General features: G+C 40.0%; 1 protein-coding gene across 2 annotated transcripts in view; it reads right to left on the reverse strand.

Moving 5' to 3' along the window:
- Positions 1-211: 211 nt before the first annotated feature.
- Positions 212-18,727, reverse strand: part of LOC137268201 (major facilitator superfamily domain-containing protein 4A-like) — a 36,994-nt gene continuing 18,478 nt past the window's right edge. Inside the window, exons 2-4 of one of the 2 annotated variants that reach the window (XM_067802739.1) lie at positions 16,572-16,698; positions 2,942-3,227; positions 212-2,474 (exon numbers count right to left, since the gene is read on the reverse strand). In XM_067802739.1, coding sequence (XP_067658840.1) covers positions 1,342-2,474; positions 2,942-3,227; positions 16,572-16,631 — 1,479 coding nt within the window. In that variant the 5' untranslated portion in view covers positions 16,632-16,698 and the 3' untranslated portion in view covers positions 212-1,341. Of the gene's footprint in view, positions 2,475-2,941; positions 3,228-16,571; positions 16,796-18,727 lie in introns of those variants that run through there. The other variant, XM_067802738.1, reaches the window with a different exon arrangement.

Below are 18,727 nucleotides of genomic sequence, written 5' to 3' on the forward strand. Positions count from 1 at the left end.
TCTGCATAATAAAAATAATGCATAAAGTATTATTAGGAGCCAGACTTTTCCTGTGAGACAACAGTTATGTGTTGGTGTTGAATGTTTCACAGATGCAAAATCATTCACTCCCGATTACAAACAACATCATACAACTTTAACACTTTAACACTTTAACACTTTAACACATGATATATGCTTGGTTGGCACTTTAAAAGATAAACACAACGTATTTTCTGGATTTTATTTTATTTTTATTCTCTGAAACGACCTTTCAGGGCTTGATATAGGTCCATCACCAGGTGAAAGTAATGACCAGTAACTGTTATCTGTACCCATGACGTCACAATGCTATGACAACAAAATAATGTGGATGTGATCAGAATTGTACAATGTGCGCTGCTGACAGAGATTTATTATAAATGTGGAATGGGATTTGTCGCTTTTTTAAAACTTAGTATAATAACACAACTGATATGACACTTAGATGTCAGTTCTGCGCATACAGGCAAGGTAGTGATTCGTGAATATCTTATTGCTAAATGGACCAAAGTAAGGATAATATTTCAGGGTTGTATGGCGAAGACTCGACTGTTTACACACTTTCTTCGTATGGCCAAAGACGACCTTCCAAGACCAATGAAATGCTTGCCAACGCTGTTTTAAATATGACGTCACGGGGAATCTGCTTCATCAGTTCACTATTTTTAGTCGCCGACGTTATCCGTTTTTGTAAAATCTAAGGGAAGTATCATGATTTATCGACTGACTGTTGTTTAACGCCGCACTCAGCAATATTCCGGCAATTTGGCTGTGGTCTGTAAATGATCGCGTCTGGATCAGACAATTCAGTGACCAACAGCATGAGCACTGATTTTCGCACCTGGCACATGATGCCATGTGTCAACTCTAAACTGGAAGTTAAGCTCTCGCAGGACCTGTTGGCTTCATATATGGCACAACCATTGGTCACTCTGCTGTTGGTGAGTTTTTACATGTTTAAAAGAAAACCACGGTTAACAATAACGTTGTCCCACCTACAGCAGTGTTTCGAGTAGATGGGTCGAGTCTGAACCAGACAATTCATTGATCAACATGAGTCAGTCTACATAACTGGGATGCAATAATATGTGTCACCCTTGTCAGCGAGGTCGACCACCCTATCCCGACAAGAATATTTTACTGAACCATTTCTAACCCGTATCTCAACGGGTGTCAAACAACAGGAGGTTCTGAACAAATATAGCTCGACCCATGAAGAGTAGTGCAACTGTATTTTTCCTGACAAATACATGTGATCTGGTAGTATATATCTGTCAAAGGTACCGTCGAACTCTGAGTGTCTGAAATAACACCAACGGGTTATTTAGCACATTGTGCGGAAATAACCGTACCCATATACAATATGAGATGTATAAAATACACAGCTGCAATGACATAGACGAACATATTTGGACCAAACATGTGCATTAATACCCCCAGCAAAAAAGGTCCAATAAAGAGCCCAATCATACCGCCCATTGAAAGAAGCGTGATTAGTCCAGGAGAAAGGGGCACGTACTCCCTGGCCAACGTGAACAGTGAAGTGTACAGGGGACCTGTAAACAAAGCAAGAACGGCAACACTGATCCACAGGGGGACAAGTCCGTAGCTGATACAGAGAAAGAGGATACCTGTTCCAACAAACATCCCAACAAAGCAGGCGGAAATCAAATGAACGGATGTGACGGAATCAGGCAGTTTTGATGGGACGAATCTGCCGACTGTGTAGAAGAGCCAGAATACTGAAGCCATGACGGATGTTGTATTAAGCCCTATGTGAAGAACACATGTTATGCCAAACGATGCGATGAGATTGCTGAAGCAACCGGACACGACAAGAACAAATGTGCTGTAAGCCAGCAGGTGGACGATAAAATATTTCTGCCCAAAACTGTAGGTGGGAGTTTGGGGTTTGTCTAGAGATGTGTAGGGATTACTCTGACTGTTAGAGGCTTCACGCTTATAGCAGATGAAAAGACCGACAGTCACGGGTATTGCCAGTAACCCATAAATTATGAATGGATACTCAATATAAGTTACAAACTGTGCACAACTAACGGAGTTCAGACCTGAATCGTCTGTGTTCGATATATTACTTTTTGTAAGGCTATCTGTCATAGGTACTAAAACAGTCATGTTCTTGCTAAATGAATAACTGCCAACAGAAGCAAATGTATCCCTCAATATGTTCATCTGTAAGGATGATTCATAGCTCTCGCCGTGTGGTTCCAGGTCTTCTGTTGATGTGATGTTCCCAGGGGTATCAGTACTTTGGGAATCGGGGAGGAATGTTTCATTTCCTCGACAAGTCATCATTATGGTGAAGACGCCATCACTCAAGAAGGGGTTCTCCAGTATCGGGGCGAGAGCAGACCCTACAGCAACTCCAGTCATTACAAAATGGATCGGTCCTGCTTTGGTTGGCCACATCAGATTCGACTGATGGATAGCAGCTGTTAGAAACACAAAAGAATAGTCAACACTACATTGTCCAAAATGAAGCATCTACATACTGTCATACAGCTGGACTATTGCTCTGTGTGTTGTTTTCTCAAAGTAGTAATTGCATATTAAACTTAATCTTTTAAAGGAGGGCAACATGCTTATTATTAATAAACATATCTATATTGAATGTGTGATGGTTTGGTTTATTGCATATTATGGTATATCTAAAAAGGCGTTTACTATTTAGAGAAATCGTGTGAAATATAGATGTGCCAGTCATGCTCGCTTATCTAGTCCAAGAAACCGTAACTCGCTATCCGGATTTGGATATGGCAGGAGTCTATCGTCGGGCTTTTTCCTGCATCAAGCTGACTTATGCAAACTGGTATATGCAGGAATAATGTAAAATGTGGCGTCAGTCGCAAGTCATTCACTCATGTCATAGGTGTATCTTCATTTGAAATGGCTTTCTTACCGACGGAGGATATGCCTAAAGTTGCTCCACAGACGAACAGGGCGGTTCCACCAAACCCTAGACTTCCTGTGAAGGGAAACACAACGAGGGACACGCCTCGTATGACGGCGACGAGCATCAGCACGACATATCCATTCAATGTAGTCAGCAACATGTTCGTGAAGATCAACCCCAGAAAACAGCCGATGCTCAGTATAAGGAACAAGGAACTCACGGCCTTCAAATCCTCTTCCCAGAGACACTGTAGGTCTGGAAGACAAGGTCCAAAGCTGCCTAGAGGTATACCCTGCAATAAGATGGGGCTAAATAAGATGATGGTGTATGTGGATTTCATAGTAATGATTGCCCAAGATAGTCGCTTTTGTAATGCAAGTCCAGAATGAGTGAGTGAGTTAAACTTTTGCAATGTTCCAGTAATATCACGACGGGGGACACCTGAAATGGTTTTCACACATTGTACCTATGAGTGGAATCAAACATGGGCCTTCGGCCTGGCGAGCGAACGCCTTACCCACCGCCCCTTCCCCACCGCCCCTTCAGCTGTTAAAAGGTAAATAAACTCTGTTTAGAAACTTTGCAGAAATTACTTTAATCTAAATCTTAGCGCATGCTTGAACATACATGTTCGGACACAGTTTGCAAGTGAATTCAACGTGTTCCAGCATTCTGCAGCGGTTAAAAATACCACCTGCGTCCCGGCCAGCTGGAAAATGAAATAACGTTATCTTACATGTCCGTGGGCGACTAGAAAGTTTCTGCTTACGATTTCAAACTGCAAATAAACTGTCATATCTGCTAAAAATGTAGCTATCAAATTTCACAATGATAGTCCACCAAACATTAACATCAAACACCATGTTGATTTATTGTTTCGCAATTGCATTATAATCATTATGTCATAAAAGCCAGGGCATGTGGAAAATTAGTGAGAATTACTGCTTGACAAATATAAGTTGAGCCAGAGCAGTGAACGCGTTTGCGACAAGCAGGCGGAGCAAGTGATCTGGACGAATACACATGGTTGCTACAGGCAGATTCGCAATTAAGCACGTGCAATACATGCTGACCGTGTCGTGAAATCAATACCGCTACTATTAAACGTGTGTGTGTGTCGAAGAGAGATTTAGGACACCCATCACCACACGATTCGCACGAGGAAATTGAACTTTTCAATATTAGGACGACAACCTGTTTTCCTCTTGTTTGAAATGGAATGTTCTGGAGGGCGTTCCCACATAAGCAAATTGGGGTCATTTGTCAGGTCGTGGCTTATCTAATACTTGTCTCCGGCAAGTGGCTGTTAAAAGATGTTTGAACCCCTGATTCTGTTTCAGCGTTACATCCCGCGTCCAGTGTGTCTGCATTTTCCTTCTGCTCATCCGATAGAATGTGGGTGCTGATTAACAACGTATCGACCTCGATAGGAACACAAGCAGACATGACAGGTTAATGGGGCAAAAATGACGCTTTAGTGTCGCTGTCATGTTTAAAGAATGGATTGGAATTGATTGAGCAAGTTTAAGAGACACATCTGCTGGATCTGACTTACTGTGTGCAAGCTGAATATCTCTATTCTGATTCTGTGGTATTTGAACAATGCAAATACAACACAAGGTCACCGAATTTGACTTAATCATATTACCATCTAGCATAATGAATCAAGCTTGTATATTGGAATAAAACACACCTCTGAAGTGTATTCGCCACATGTCAACTCGTTCAAATTGCAAACCGCTTTGTGTGGTCGTTCCCCCAATAGTCGAGGACCTATTGATACTGCCCAATTTAACTCTGACCGGTGACTAATGATCTTTGTTTAGTTGTCTTCCACCTGTTGATGTACTTACAAATAAACTGGAAAGTCTTGGTTATTCACTATTGTTTTCTTGTGTCCAAACTGTCTGAGCACCTGTCACTGTAGGCCCTATTGCTGGGGCTCTATTGGTCGTCCTCCCATTGCCCACCTATTGATTTTAGCATTGGTAATCCGAGAGTCGAGTGAGACTGTAGCGTATTTACAAAGAAAGCTAACATATGGTGCAAGTAATTGGTGAATATCTCACAAAACAAGGACACAACTAACTGGCGAAGTGTATTTACATACACTGTACCGAATACAAATGTTTGACGTGTATATCATATATCACAAAGTATGTATAAAGTGGTCTCAAAGGGAATTATAGAGAAGAAACTACAATAATCCACTGTCACCGAAACAGATACCTGTCCAATACCTGACTCTTAAAATGTGCTTGTTTTTTTTTGGCACTTTTTTCTTTACTTGTTTTTTTTGCAGGATGATAGTGTAGTGTTGTTACATGACGTCGCCAGACTATCATTAACCGGATATGTCTTAAAAGGGATGCTCAAGCACCATCAAACAGTTCTTAAGAAGAATTATTTGAACTTGTGATGTGAAGGTGAACGCATCTGAGTGTATTTGTGCTGCCAGTCGTTATCAGCGAGTGTGGATGATATCGTGGCTTGCCGCTGTGCAAGTAAAATATTCAACGTCGGACAGGATGTGAGTAGTAGAGTGACGATACTCTCCTTAATCGCTGTTTGAAATATTCAACCAAGTAAAAAGATGAATATTGTTGATGCTCTATTGTAGGATATACAGAATGAGTGAGTTTAGTTTTGCGTCGCACTCAGCAATATTCCAGCTAGATGGCGACGGTCTGTAAATAGTCGAGTCTGGACTAGACAATCCAGTGATCAATGACATGAGCATTGATCTATGCATGTTGGGATTCGGTGACATGTGTCAACCAACTCAGTGAGTCTGATCCCGCCAGCCGCCCATTCAGCAAGCATGGCTTTCGGAGGATCAATTCTAAGTTGAGTCTTCATGGGTTTAAGGCTGGAGAGAAAGCGCATGGTTAAAGGTTCATGTCTGATAGAAGGTAAATCGTTATGGGTATTTTAAGGAATAGTCAAAATATGTAACACGTTTTATGCAGAGATGAACATTACAGGGTTAAATATTAGCTTTTAACGCCAACATTCCATCAGAATTCAAGGTATGAAACTTTAAGACGATAAGTATTTCACTGGCCCATTTAATTTTATATATTTTATTAGTTTTCTACTTACGTGACACACGAAACGGATGTTACCGGCAATAAACATACTAAAAGAATCACTGCCTGTTCTCAATATCAGATGTGTAAAAATCAGAACATCTGACGCCTCACAAAATAAAGTAAGTAGACGTTACGAGTTGATTCCGTCTTGGAATGGTGTATATCCTGAATAAGGGATACATGATATGTTTAAGTGGCGAGGGCGACCTCATGATAATAAATACTGACAACAGCTCCTACATGACCTTTCTTACAAATATCTCTGTCCATATATACTACCTACATATAAACTACGCAAAGCACTCACTACATGCTATGTATATGTATATGAATTTCTCCACTGACCTGAGAAAACCAACTGCCTACTATGCATATCAACTGCTCTAGGATCATGCAGCAAATTGCTGAAAGGCATGTGCAAATATCGTGCATGTGAACAAGTGCGTTTCGATGTACTTTTTTGGTTAAGATTTCGACAGTTTTCACTGTGTTTCATCATTTATTGAACTCATGACAATAATCCTGTCAACACTACGTACGAATTTATTAACTCATGACAATAATCCTTTCAACACTACGTATTTATTTTGCAATGCATCAGTTCACGTGTGAGCAGTAACTTTAAACAGTATGGAATCTTTAGCAAAATCTAGTTTCGAACACTTGACAGAAGTAAGTGGTTGTATTTGTACTAGAGAGTCTAAACTTTTAATGGGTAGTATAAAACCGAAACGTTTATACGAAGGTCTACCCTTTAGACAATAAATGACCATAGAGAAAATTTTATGATAAAACGTCTCAACAGCATCTGTTGTGTATTAGATGAAGGCTTGCTGGATATGAAGTCAGATCGGAGAGTATAAGGTCGGAGTTCGATCCTTGACCATGTGCACCAAATCACACCTGCACGGTACAGAAACTATTAGGGTCTACGGACCACATTCAATAAACGTGGGAGAATATTCTTAAGTCTACAAAGAATTGTTAGTTTCCATAGTAACCTAACTAATACCAAATGATTTTGCCATATAAATATAAGCCATATAAATCAAACCTCCTAAATTAAGAATCCTTCATATAGGTCACTTAAAACATTAAAAATTTTCTTAAATTAAACAAAGATGGCAGCCAGAGGACTGGCGGATAGAACCAACATTTTAGAAAAGTACACAGACACCGTGGTGACACGAAGATTTAGATTATAAAAAGATGACTCAAAGAAGTAGTCCTTTATCCGCTGCTGACAAAGTTCTACTGATGCTGCGTCAGTTCGGCATGGGGAGGTGCAGCGTATTCCTCCCACTTATAGTACTGTTGGAAATAGGGGGAAATGATTTTTCACGTCTACAGTTTATGTAGTTGCCCCACCAGTGTTATTTAATGCTAAAGTCATTGGATGAATCTGACGAACGACTTGGGCGTCTCATATCAAGACATTTTATATAGATTTGTGTTTGGCTTTGTCTGGGTTGCACAGGGTATTGGAAATATTGATGTCTTCATGTCTGTTTTAAACAAAGACTATCTGAAATTGAAATTGAAGTTGTGAAATATCTGTCAAAGTAAGTTCGGCCAAAGTACAGATCCAGTGGTAGGGAGATAGGAAACATGAGCAAAGGACCTTACTGAGGAGAGATTACTGCAGAAATGAGCATTTTTTGCGGATTGTTTGCAAATCGACATATTTACAGTCTAAGTAAACTTAGCCTCAGTACTTTTTGTTACACTCCACTCCTGAGTCTAACAAAACCTTATGGAAGGTCGCGTCAGTTAACCTTTGAGATTGACTAATCAGAACACAGCTTACCAGGTGGACATTCGCACATACCTTTTGAACTTTTTATCTCGAAAAGCTTCGTACCCCGACGATTCCGAATGCTATTTAGCGTACGATCGCTTCCAAGTGATGCACACGGCGTACGTTACAACCACGAAAACGGTGAGTAAACAGTTGCTGAAAAGAGTGTTTTGGCAATATTCAAGGATGTCATCTTGCGGAAATATTACATAATGGTAACCATGTCACTAGAGACCCCAAAGCACATGTACTGCTGGTCATATAACTGTGTTATATGCTGATTTTTGTTTGTGGAGAGATCTGTGTCAGTGACCTGGATATTTTGTAAGTCCCTCCGATCCCTAGGTAGTAGCCGTTGTCTGATTGGTTAAATATATTTAACCGTCTTGCTATTGGACGGTCATAGGTCGCTCAAAGGTCGCTCAAGATCACTTGTATAACACCAGCCCAACGACTCCCAGGACAAAGACATATACTTAGAAGTCAAGTGCAGGTTTGGAAACAAAGACAAAGATTCTTTTCAAGCAGGTTTGATTGAGGTACACAGAAATGACCCTAAGGAGTTAGATCACATACGAGAAAGTCTACACGACTCGCTGAAGACACTCAAGAATTCCCGGCTGGAAACCTCCTATCGAGACGGAACAAACGCAGTGTTAAAGGCACTCTCCTCAACAAATATGATCAGGATGTGTACTATATCTATCATGCTCAAGAAGGTGTAATACCGGGTCATGTGCTACAGTCGAAGGTACTTAGTCGTGCCAGAGTAAGAAACCAGGGATATCAATGACTGTTTGATGACGATAATGAAGAAAACAACCTGGACAAGACAGCTGGTGACGTCACCAATACACACGATGAGAATGATTCACTATTACTTATTCTCAGCCATGTAAAACAGATCAAGCAGCGTGTCTTCCTTGGAAATGAAAATGGTGAAAAGAAGATTCAGGAATTAGAAAACAAGTTCATTGATGAAGTTCTCAATCTAAAGTAAATAATCTCTGAAAAAGATGTTCTGATAACAATAGAAATACAAAACTGAAGGACTCGGAAGACAGGCGTACTGAACTTAGAGCTGAATTGAAACTAATCACTCAAGAAAACAAAATCTGTCGTGATCATATAAAAGAACTTGAAATTGAAATGCTACCCCTAAACTGCTCAGTTGATGCAAAACTGAAAATCATTGAAACGAAAATCACCAATATCACCGCAATATCTAAACATACAAGTGCTACAGAGACCAGAAGTACAAGTACTAACTGCATGGAATTAAAGCAACTCTGAATCTACAGAAACGACGAGAACAGGTCCAAAGAGTGCCCCAGTTGTGTCCCAGCAAGACAAAACCAAACAACCGGAAGTCACATTGCAACATAAAACAGCAGAATCAGCAAGCGAGGAGTACTGCATCTGGTAATAATATTGTCCTGGATGCTACTGATAAGAACTGTCAACATGACTTCACATATACACGGAGCAGTGTCCAATGTGACCTGTACGAAACAGATCCATGGAAAACTGACCGTTCTGATAAACACAAGAACAAGCTACAGAGAGAACGGGGTAAGCCAAATTCCTATCCCATCGAATCTTACAATACCTTAGAAGGAGTTCCAAGGCTGCGTAGTAAAATGAGTGTGCTGTATAACATTAAAACTGACGATTCATTTGAATGTGTAAAGGACGTTATCTTTGATTATGCACATGAACGAATTGTCCGTGTAATGTTTGTGCGACTTGAAGAAGAAACAAAACTACCAGGATACATATACAGTGCAAGTTAACATTGACTTTGATGACTATGAAGCTGCTGCGTCTGGTGATCCAGAATTCTGGCCAGCTGATATTAGATATAAAGACTATATTCCCAAATGACGGATGAGATACTGATACGGCCAAACTGATAACAACAATAGTTACTATTAAGGTGACTGTGTTTGGTATGTTATCTAGACAATATATCATGATGTATACAACTTGTATTCATATCCTTATGACGCTATCCTTTATGAGATAGAATGTGAAAGGTGTTTTACATGGTTCGGATTATATAACAAAATCTTTATCTCTTCCGGTTGATGTTATAGTTCTACTGGAGCACTGTCAGAAGAGAACTTAGACAACTTAAGATTATTTCATGACACTGAACTAATAGTATATAAAGATATTTCTCGCCATCTCTCACACAATTCTTATCGTGTGTGATCTCAGTTGAGCGATACATTCAATATAAACTATATTCACGGACTTGTAGATTAGCGAAAAACAAAGATACATGAATGAAATTTTGTGGAGCAATGCATTGCTATCTTGCCCATTTTCATGAGAATAATAGCTATCTCCGTCATTACTGCTATCCACCAGGTGATGTTGAAGTCAGCACCTCGTATGACCACCTCCAGCAGCTACCACTGCCCGACACCTCCTGGATACAGATCGAATCAGTCGTTGGATGTTTTGTTTTCTCCATTCCTCCTGTTGAGGATTCTGTAGTGGATTACCCGTCTATCGATCTGATCCCAAAGGTGTTCGATTGGGTTAAGATCCGGGGATCTGGAGTGCTAGGGGAGGGTATTGATGTTGTTATTGGCCAGGTAGTCCACAGTGGCAAGTGCTGTGTGGGGTCCGGGTTGATCTGGCGTTGGAAGAGCTGCCGTTGACGGTCAACAAGGTGAAGGGCGTGCTGACGGAGAATCTGGTTGATGTATCGAATGACCGTCAGATTGCACGAGTTCCAGTCTGCGGGTGTATGAGATCGCTCCTCACACCATAACACTCTCTTCTCAGAATCTGTCCAGCTGTCTAATGCAGGCAGGAGCAAAACGTTTATGGCGTCGTCTGTACACACGGTCTCTATCATCACGTCGCGTGAGGAGATAACGGGATTCATTGCTAAACTATATACGCCTCCAGTTTGCCAGGTTCCATGGCAGCACCATGTTACATCTCAATCGTCAACGTCGATGTAGTCGTGTCAAGGAGGAGGCAACTTTTGGAAGTTTGGCACATATTCCTACTTCTCGGAAACGGTTCCTGATTGTCTGATCGGACACAATTCGGGCGCCAAACTGTTCTTGTGCTGTGTTCCGGGAGGTACGACGGCGGTCACGTAAGTGGGTTACCCGGATGTACCGATCTTGGGCAGGTGTGGTAACCCTACGTCTTCCTAATCTTGGACGGTCATTTGTTGAATTTGTTTGACGAAATCGATCCCATAATCGAGTTATTGTGTTGGGGTGAACGTTGAAGATCCTTGCCACCTCACTCTTTGATTCGCCAGCTTGCAATAGTCCCATTGTCTGATTTCGATCGGAAGCGTTGAGACGTCCCACTTTCGTGGACAGTACTTGAAAAGATCGTGGATGAAATTGTGACATTCATATGGGTCTTTTATCGTCATATGCTGTAACCATGCTTTGCACGTGAGAAACAATCAATGTCTGATATTCGTGCTGCATGACATCCACGCACATAATGACAATCCTGATTGATGAAACCGTTCAAAATCATTTTTGGTTCCGTTTGGTCACGCATGATCTTCTAAAACATTCCAGAAACAAAGTACAACCCTAAAACAATGTTTGAGTTGATATATGTGTACAATATTGTAAGTATCATTTTGGAAATCATTTTGCGTTTCTTTTTGAAGAGTCTATGTAAACACCCTATGACTGCTCGGACCAAGAATCTCAATAACAATATACGTGATAGCTACCTTTTATATGTTGTTAATACTTTTCGATCTGATGGACCCGGATTTACATATCGATCCAAACCTCTCGCAAAGCCTAATCGATTAGTTTCTTGTTTCATATTGAGTACAGGGCGATGTTACAAACTGTGAAGAAATAAACTCATGCCCTTACTCAGTATCGGATCACTTTCCTTGTCTTATGTCACTCTCAGAAAACGTCCTACGTCGTGACGATTTTCATAAAAAGCCCACAGTCCCAAAATGGACGAAAGCTAACAGGGATACCTTAGACATGTTTGATTATGAAGTAGCAAAATATCTCAGTTTCGTAAACGACCCTAGCATACATACTGCAACTGACCATTGTGAAGTTTTAGAAAACCATTGTCAGATTATTACCAACGGCCTTTTTGAGGTCAGCAGTTCATGTATTCCTCAAAGTACGTACAGGCCTATCTAAGACCATGCTGGAAACGGGATGGCCTAGATAATGCCCACTACTGTATGAGAGTAGTTCTTAGAGCATTGGTTAACAGTCAAGTTTTAGACGTCTACTTAAAAAAATCTAAAAGATCCAAGACATTGAACATGCAGCTGAACGTGATATCAAACCCTTTTACAAAACTGTCAGAAAGGAAAGATCCAGAATTTATGTTATAACCATACTTAACTATGATAATTAAAATGAGTCAACACCTGCTGGTATGTGTAGACTATAGGGTAGATATTACTCAGACTAAGGTCAGCCACACACATCACGGATATGTGATGAATAATTTAAAGATAAAATATGTCAGAGTGTTCAGGGTATTGAAACACTAGATGATTATTTGATTGATGAAGGAAAGGGATTTCACAAAGATCGAGGAGCGGGATACTGTCAAATCTCTCTGCAAGAACAAATCTCCCCAGATAACATTACAAATGAGCACATAATCCACGAGGGGCAGCGTCTCATTACAAATCTCTGTGACCTCTTTAACAAAATGATTAAATATCGCTATGCGCCACTATAGACCTGGTATGGTCATTCCGATCTATAAAGGTAGAAAGGAAAATCCAATCCCCGACGTCATGTCTTGGAAAACATTTTTAGACGCTATTACTTAAACGCACAGAAATTAAATTAGTTGAAAATAATCCTTATTTCCCTGATATACTCCCTGATAAAGGAACATGGGCAGTTATGAGCGTTTTTGCTCTTATCGAAAGTATCCGATATTACATTGAGAAAAACTATACAGTATAGGCTGTCTTTTTAGATAACGAAAACGCATTTGACAGAATATAGCACGATGGCTTATTTTACAAGTTACATCAACTGGGCATCCAGGGAAACACCTGGAAACTACTGCACTACAGTTATAAAAATAGTTGTGCTTATGTAAGATATAAGGGTGAAGACTCTGACAGGTATCCCTTTGAGCAAGGTGTTGGCCAAGGCAGAATCATGTCGGGCTGGTTTTTCTTAGTGTTTATTAATGATTTGATTTCCTCTCTGAGACAGGCTAGTAATTGAGTAGTGTGTATGGTTTGGATATATTGCTTGCTGACGACATAACACGCGTTTGTTCTTCACCAAAGGGACATCAGATGGCTCTCAATACTGTACATACATATGCCAATAAATGGCGTTTAACATACAATGCTGCTAAAAGCACAGTAATAATTTTAATGAAAGTAATCGTTAGACTAAAACTGTAAACTACCCACTTGGTTATGAAAATATTGCATCAGCTGATTCGACTACTTACGACGATATACTACTAACGTCTGATTTAACATGTATTTTTCAGCAGCTCTTAGCAATATTCCAGCAATATCACGACGAGGGACTCCAGAAATAGGCTTCACACATTGTACCCATGTGGAGAATCGAACATGGCGTGGTGAGCGAACACTTGAACTGCTTGGTTCCCCACGGCCCAACTCGAGACACAGGAGAAATACTTGGCGATTAGAGTAACATACGAGGGGATGTCAATAAGTTTTGAGCCCTGAGCATTTCTCATACCCAGGTGTCACAGCCGATGGTACGACATTGAACCTTGGGGTGTAGCTGATGTGATATATAAGTTTTGGTATCCTACTCTCAGAAGTTATTGAACAGCTCACATTGACAGAAAGAGACCCCCCTCATGGCAGTGAAAATGAATAAAATTGAGTATAGAGCAGTAATTAAGTTTTTAGTTCTTGACGGAAACTTGGTGAAGAACATTGAAGAAAGGCTTTCAGCAGTTTATGGGACGTCTTCCCCTTCATCTGCTACCATCAAACGATGGTACATCTAGAATCGAAAAGTGTTCTCAGAAAGCAAGACAGAGTATGAAGTCACTTAGGGCTGATGCTTGGGCCTGAATGATGCTGTCCTACATCCAGCTACCAGTGTTAAAATATGGCAAAGAAAACCAGGTTTTATGGCTGTGAACTACTGTTTGACTTTAAAGGGAAGCAACTATGCTTGCTAGAAAACACACAGCGGTACTTTGACGGTTCTGTTCAGGGACTAGATAAGAGATCTCCATCCGAATCCACTATTGCAAACTTAGCTCTGTGGATCATGATTGGCTACACTGACAAATGCAAACTCCAGTTCTTTGGTGACAATCTCATATTCTGTACTTCCATCGCTATTTGTGGAGATCTTTCAGTTTTGTGCAAATATAATCTTAGAAACTACTTACATACTTTTTAAAGAGTGGTTCATTCCTGGTTTTTCTCATCTCTGACTGATCTGCTTGATGTTGAAATCTATGTAAATTTTGAAATATTGGAAGACGACAAAATGTTGTCAACACTCCAAGATGCAGATTCACAGTTCACACGATCCCTCGTCCGAGACTCATAGTGTAATAATAAACTTTGCAGGATATGTGTACCATTTGAAACCATATCTTGAGTTTGTATTTTAATGGAGACAAGCTATGTACAAGTGACGCCATACCTTTGAGAATTTTTTATTACACTCTACCGTTTGATGTATGATTTCTGTACATATCAGTTATCAACTATGAATGACTTTGTCCTGTATGCAAATATTAATGTGTCCTGTTACGTTTATGAAAATGTTAATGGAAATTCTGTCGTGCACTTGCAAAAGCTTTTAAGGGAAGTAACTCTGGTCAGGCACCCGGGGAAAGCGTACACGGTGAAGAAGTTTGATAGAAAACATGATATAGAGGTTTTACAAAAGGTAATTATTTATGTTACAAACTTTGGTCAATGTACGTTAGGATAATTTGCGTTCAACAAACGTAATGACAATCCATCTTGTTTGTGTATTTAGCTTGCGCATTTACTTAATGTCAGTTTTTTGTTTGTTTACAGTCAATCGAGCCAAATCATCTGGACACTTGTATAAAATATGACATACATGTCTGTAGAAGTTAATGATGTAGAATACAAGTGAAATACAAGATTGGTGTCCTCTATATTGAATTCGGTTTTGTATTGAACAAGAAACCATATTATTGACATTTTGCCGAATATTGAGCGTGGTAAACTACAGTTCGACCTAGATGATTATATAACATGATGCACGCTTCAATGCTCTACTGACCCAGGGTACAGTTCAACCGTAGCACGATGTCCCTCTTGCTTGCTACCTAGTATTACGATATGGATCATGGGAAACCCGCAGCACATTTAAGATATAAGGAAAAAAAACAAAACAATAAAAAACAAAAAAAAAAAAACACGAACAGTTACATATCCTAGAGTGGTCGCTTCATAGCAAAAAATGTTTTGGAAGAATGTTAGTTGCAATACGTCTCGCTGAGCTGGAGTCAACGTTTACTGAACAAGCGATACAGTCATACAGGGATAGTTATTCAGCAGGTTTAGAGGGGCAGTGGGGTAGCCTAGTGGTTAAAGCATTCGCTGGTCACGCCGAAGACCCGGGTTCGATTCCCCACATGGGTACAATGTGTGAGGCTCATTTTCTGGTGTTCCCCGCCATGATATCGCTGTGGAATATTGCTAAAAGCATCGTAAAACCAAACTCACTAACCCACTCAATCAGGTTTAGATTTGTATTACCGGAAATGAATGTTCCAACCATCACCAAACCATCTGGAGCAAAGGTATATTAGTACCTATGTACAAAATAACCCTCCAGATTGCCACAAAAATAATACATTGCAGATTAAAACGTAGGGTAGAAAATGATAACACGATATGTGAAGAACAAGCAGGCTTTAGGAATGAATGTGCTACAACGATACTTGTTTACACTACCTGCTTGTACAGAGAAAACTACTAAATGTAGAGGTAGATTCTATGTTCTATTTAATTATGGTCTTCATGCTAAACCGTTGAATATGATTCAGAATTTCTATTTTACTGAGAGTTTCATTGTCCTATTGGACTGTCATAGGGCTGTGTATTAAGCCTAGTTTTATTTACTCTTTGTATCAATTACACCATGATTACGTGGACAGTTGCTACTGACGTTTGCCGATGAAGCAACTGAATATTCCAAGTGACTATTTTTCATAATGAATGTTAAATGTCAATCTTTCGAAAGCAAACATATACAGATTTCGTAAGGGTTGACATCTTACAAAATGTGAATTGAATTGTATTCTCGTAATGGAATTGTAGAAGACTGTTGATTGCAATATTATTAAATTTAACATGAGAAGTATGACATGTGGCGTTGAACGGGAAAAAGAGCATTAACAAATGTGTGCCAGGTAGTTTGGACATATGAAACTTCATACATATGGGTTTGTGGCTTTTCATACTGATAAGCATTTTAATTGTGCAACTTGTTGTTACCGTACCTGATATTGGGTATAGCTAGGACAAAACAAGCCATGGTCTGTTAGGAGACAGCATATTAAATTCGTATTTCTTTCGAAAGATCAAGGCGAGCAACGGATGCCGCGTGGGTAATTCATACTTCCTGTTCCATCTTCATAAAAAAGATTAAGGGCTGTTATCCAATCTCTTAGAAAGCAAAGAACTGGAGACTGTCATGTGCACTGCATATGTGATTGTGTAAGTTATTACTTTTTGTTCCAGAATGGAAGGATTACTTACCACGGTTACTGTGAAGAAAAACAGAGCGAACATTTCTAGGCAGCTGCTTTTGTCTTCCATCTTCAGCAAGTTTAAGGGCTGTTATCCATTCATACAGAAAGCAACGAACTGGAGACTGTGATGTGTGCTGGAAGCGAACCAGTGTAGAGCAGTATCTTGTTACATATTACATACATGCATAAATCAAATCACGTGACTCTGTTTATGTAGCTACAGACTTGTGCACCTGACTTTAATGCTTAGTTTACTGAAAATGGTCAGGGGCAACAGCTTGGCGTGACCAGGCTGCACATAAACCTGTCACCATTAAAATATAGATACTAAATCTATTATTTTTGTCAGGCTGGTGTTGCAAACGTTTGCAAATTTGTTAGGTATTTGAATACAACCCTGGTCGATATATGGAAATTCAGGTAACTCTAAACATTTTGAGATTTCCAACATTGATTTGATTCTTGATTCAAAGAGGAAAAGATTAAAGTAAAATACAGACACTTCTTCCTGTGACTAGTGGCGTCTTCGATTATGTTCAGGATCTGTATTTAAATACGATAGAGTAATACTGTGATATTTCAAAACCGTTGGCACAAAAGTACCAAAACATACGTTTATCAAGGATTGATAATGAATGGATTTATGGATTGAAATCGGCATTGGTGTTGCTGAACATCAGATCTAACCACGATCCTCATGGGGAAAGAGATGTAGCATCGCAAGTTTTCTGTATGAAAACAAAAGAAGAAGTTATGTCAATAACGTCTTCACACAACGGTCGGGAGGCCTAGTGGTTCAAACGGTCGCTCGTTACGCCTAAAACCCTGGTTCAATTCCCCCCAAGGATACAACGTGTGGTGTCCATTTTTGGTTATTTCTAATATCGTTGGAATATTTCTAAAAGCGGCATAAACTCACTCACATATATATAGAGAGAGGTGTAAGAACATCCACTGAAGCATAATGCAATTAGCAAGTAGCTTATTTACACATCAACTCCCAGAATTACAGTCCAACAATAATTAAGAATGGAGAGTCGCAACAAGTTTTATCTTTAAAATACGTAAATCTTAATAAAATGTTAGGTCATTAACATGCTTGTCCCACAGATGCAAATGTAATCAGTATGTCGTTTTTAACTTAAACGTTGATAATGATTCATAATGATTTATATTTGAACCGTGAAGTCTATTTTGGATTTCTCATTATGCCATGTCAGTCAATGCTGTCGTGAGTACCTGGCGAAGCGCAGCACTGGAAGACCTCCGGTTTAAAAATTTATAGCAACTTTAAAACTCCTTGTGCAACATCAGTAGTATAGGGAATGGGAGTTCTAAAACACTTTCAAAAAAAGTCTCTACAACGCCTTATTTACTAACTAAGGCGTTGGTTGGGCCCTTAGCTCTTGCTACTATTACCCCTACTACATATGTCACGTTTACCGTGTGTTGGTAGGAGGTAACACTGTGCCGTACGGTACGATCAATAATTCTTCTCTTACAAACCCCCTACCCGGCCTATGTTACGTTTATATCGATGAAACAGTTTAACGTGAACCGCCTATGATCTCTTTGGTGTTCATAATAAAGGCTTGCTGGGCTTTTTGTATCCCCTGTTCTATGTACTTTTTTTTCTCGTCTTCGCTGATAGCAGACTTACGAGACTTGGACCGAATATCTTGTTTCATTCCGTTATATTTTGTGAGTTCAGAGAGGATTGAACGAAACTCCTCTTCTGAGATCTTACTGTCAGAGAGTGCCGTGGAAATACGCTCACTCACTGTGTTGAGCTTTGCTTCGGCCAGAACCCTGATCTCGTCGTGTTTCAATACCTTACGATGCAGTCTGCGTGATACCAACTTAAGCGCCAACCCTAACACCCCTGCCACCCCAGCTGTTATTTCAATACCTAGCACTATAGGTGCAGCCACGATGGTAGCCAACAACCCAACACCTGCAGCCCCTAGTCCCATACTGGTTGCCATAAGGGTAGTGTCAGCCCCGTCCACGATATTGAAAGCTCTATGGTACTTTTTACATAGTGCTTTCCGCGTGTCATGGTCTTGTTCTAGTTGGCGTTTCACATCACATAACTGCCTCAAGCGGAATCCATCTACGGTTTCCAGCGTCTTCGCTACTTCCTCTACGACTGGGTACAGACCC

The sequence above is a fragment of the Haliotis asinina genome, chromosome 16 (assembly GCF_037392515.1).
Source record: "Haliotis asinina isolate JCU_RB_2024 chromosome 16, JCU_Hal_asi_v2, whole genome shotgun sequence".
In the NCBI taxonomy this organism is placed as follows: Eukaryota; Metazoa; Mollusca; class Gastropoda; order Lepetellida; family Haliotidae; genus Haliotis; species Haliotis asinina.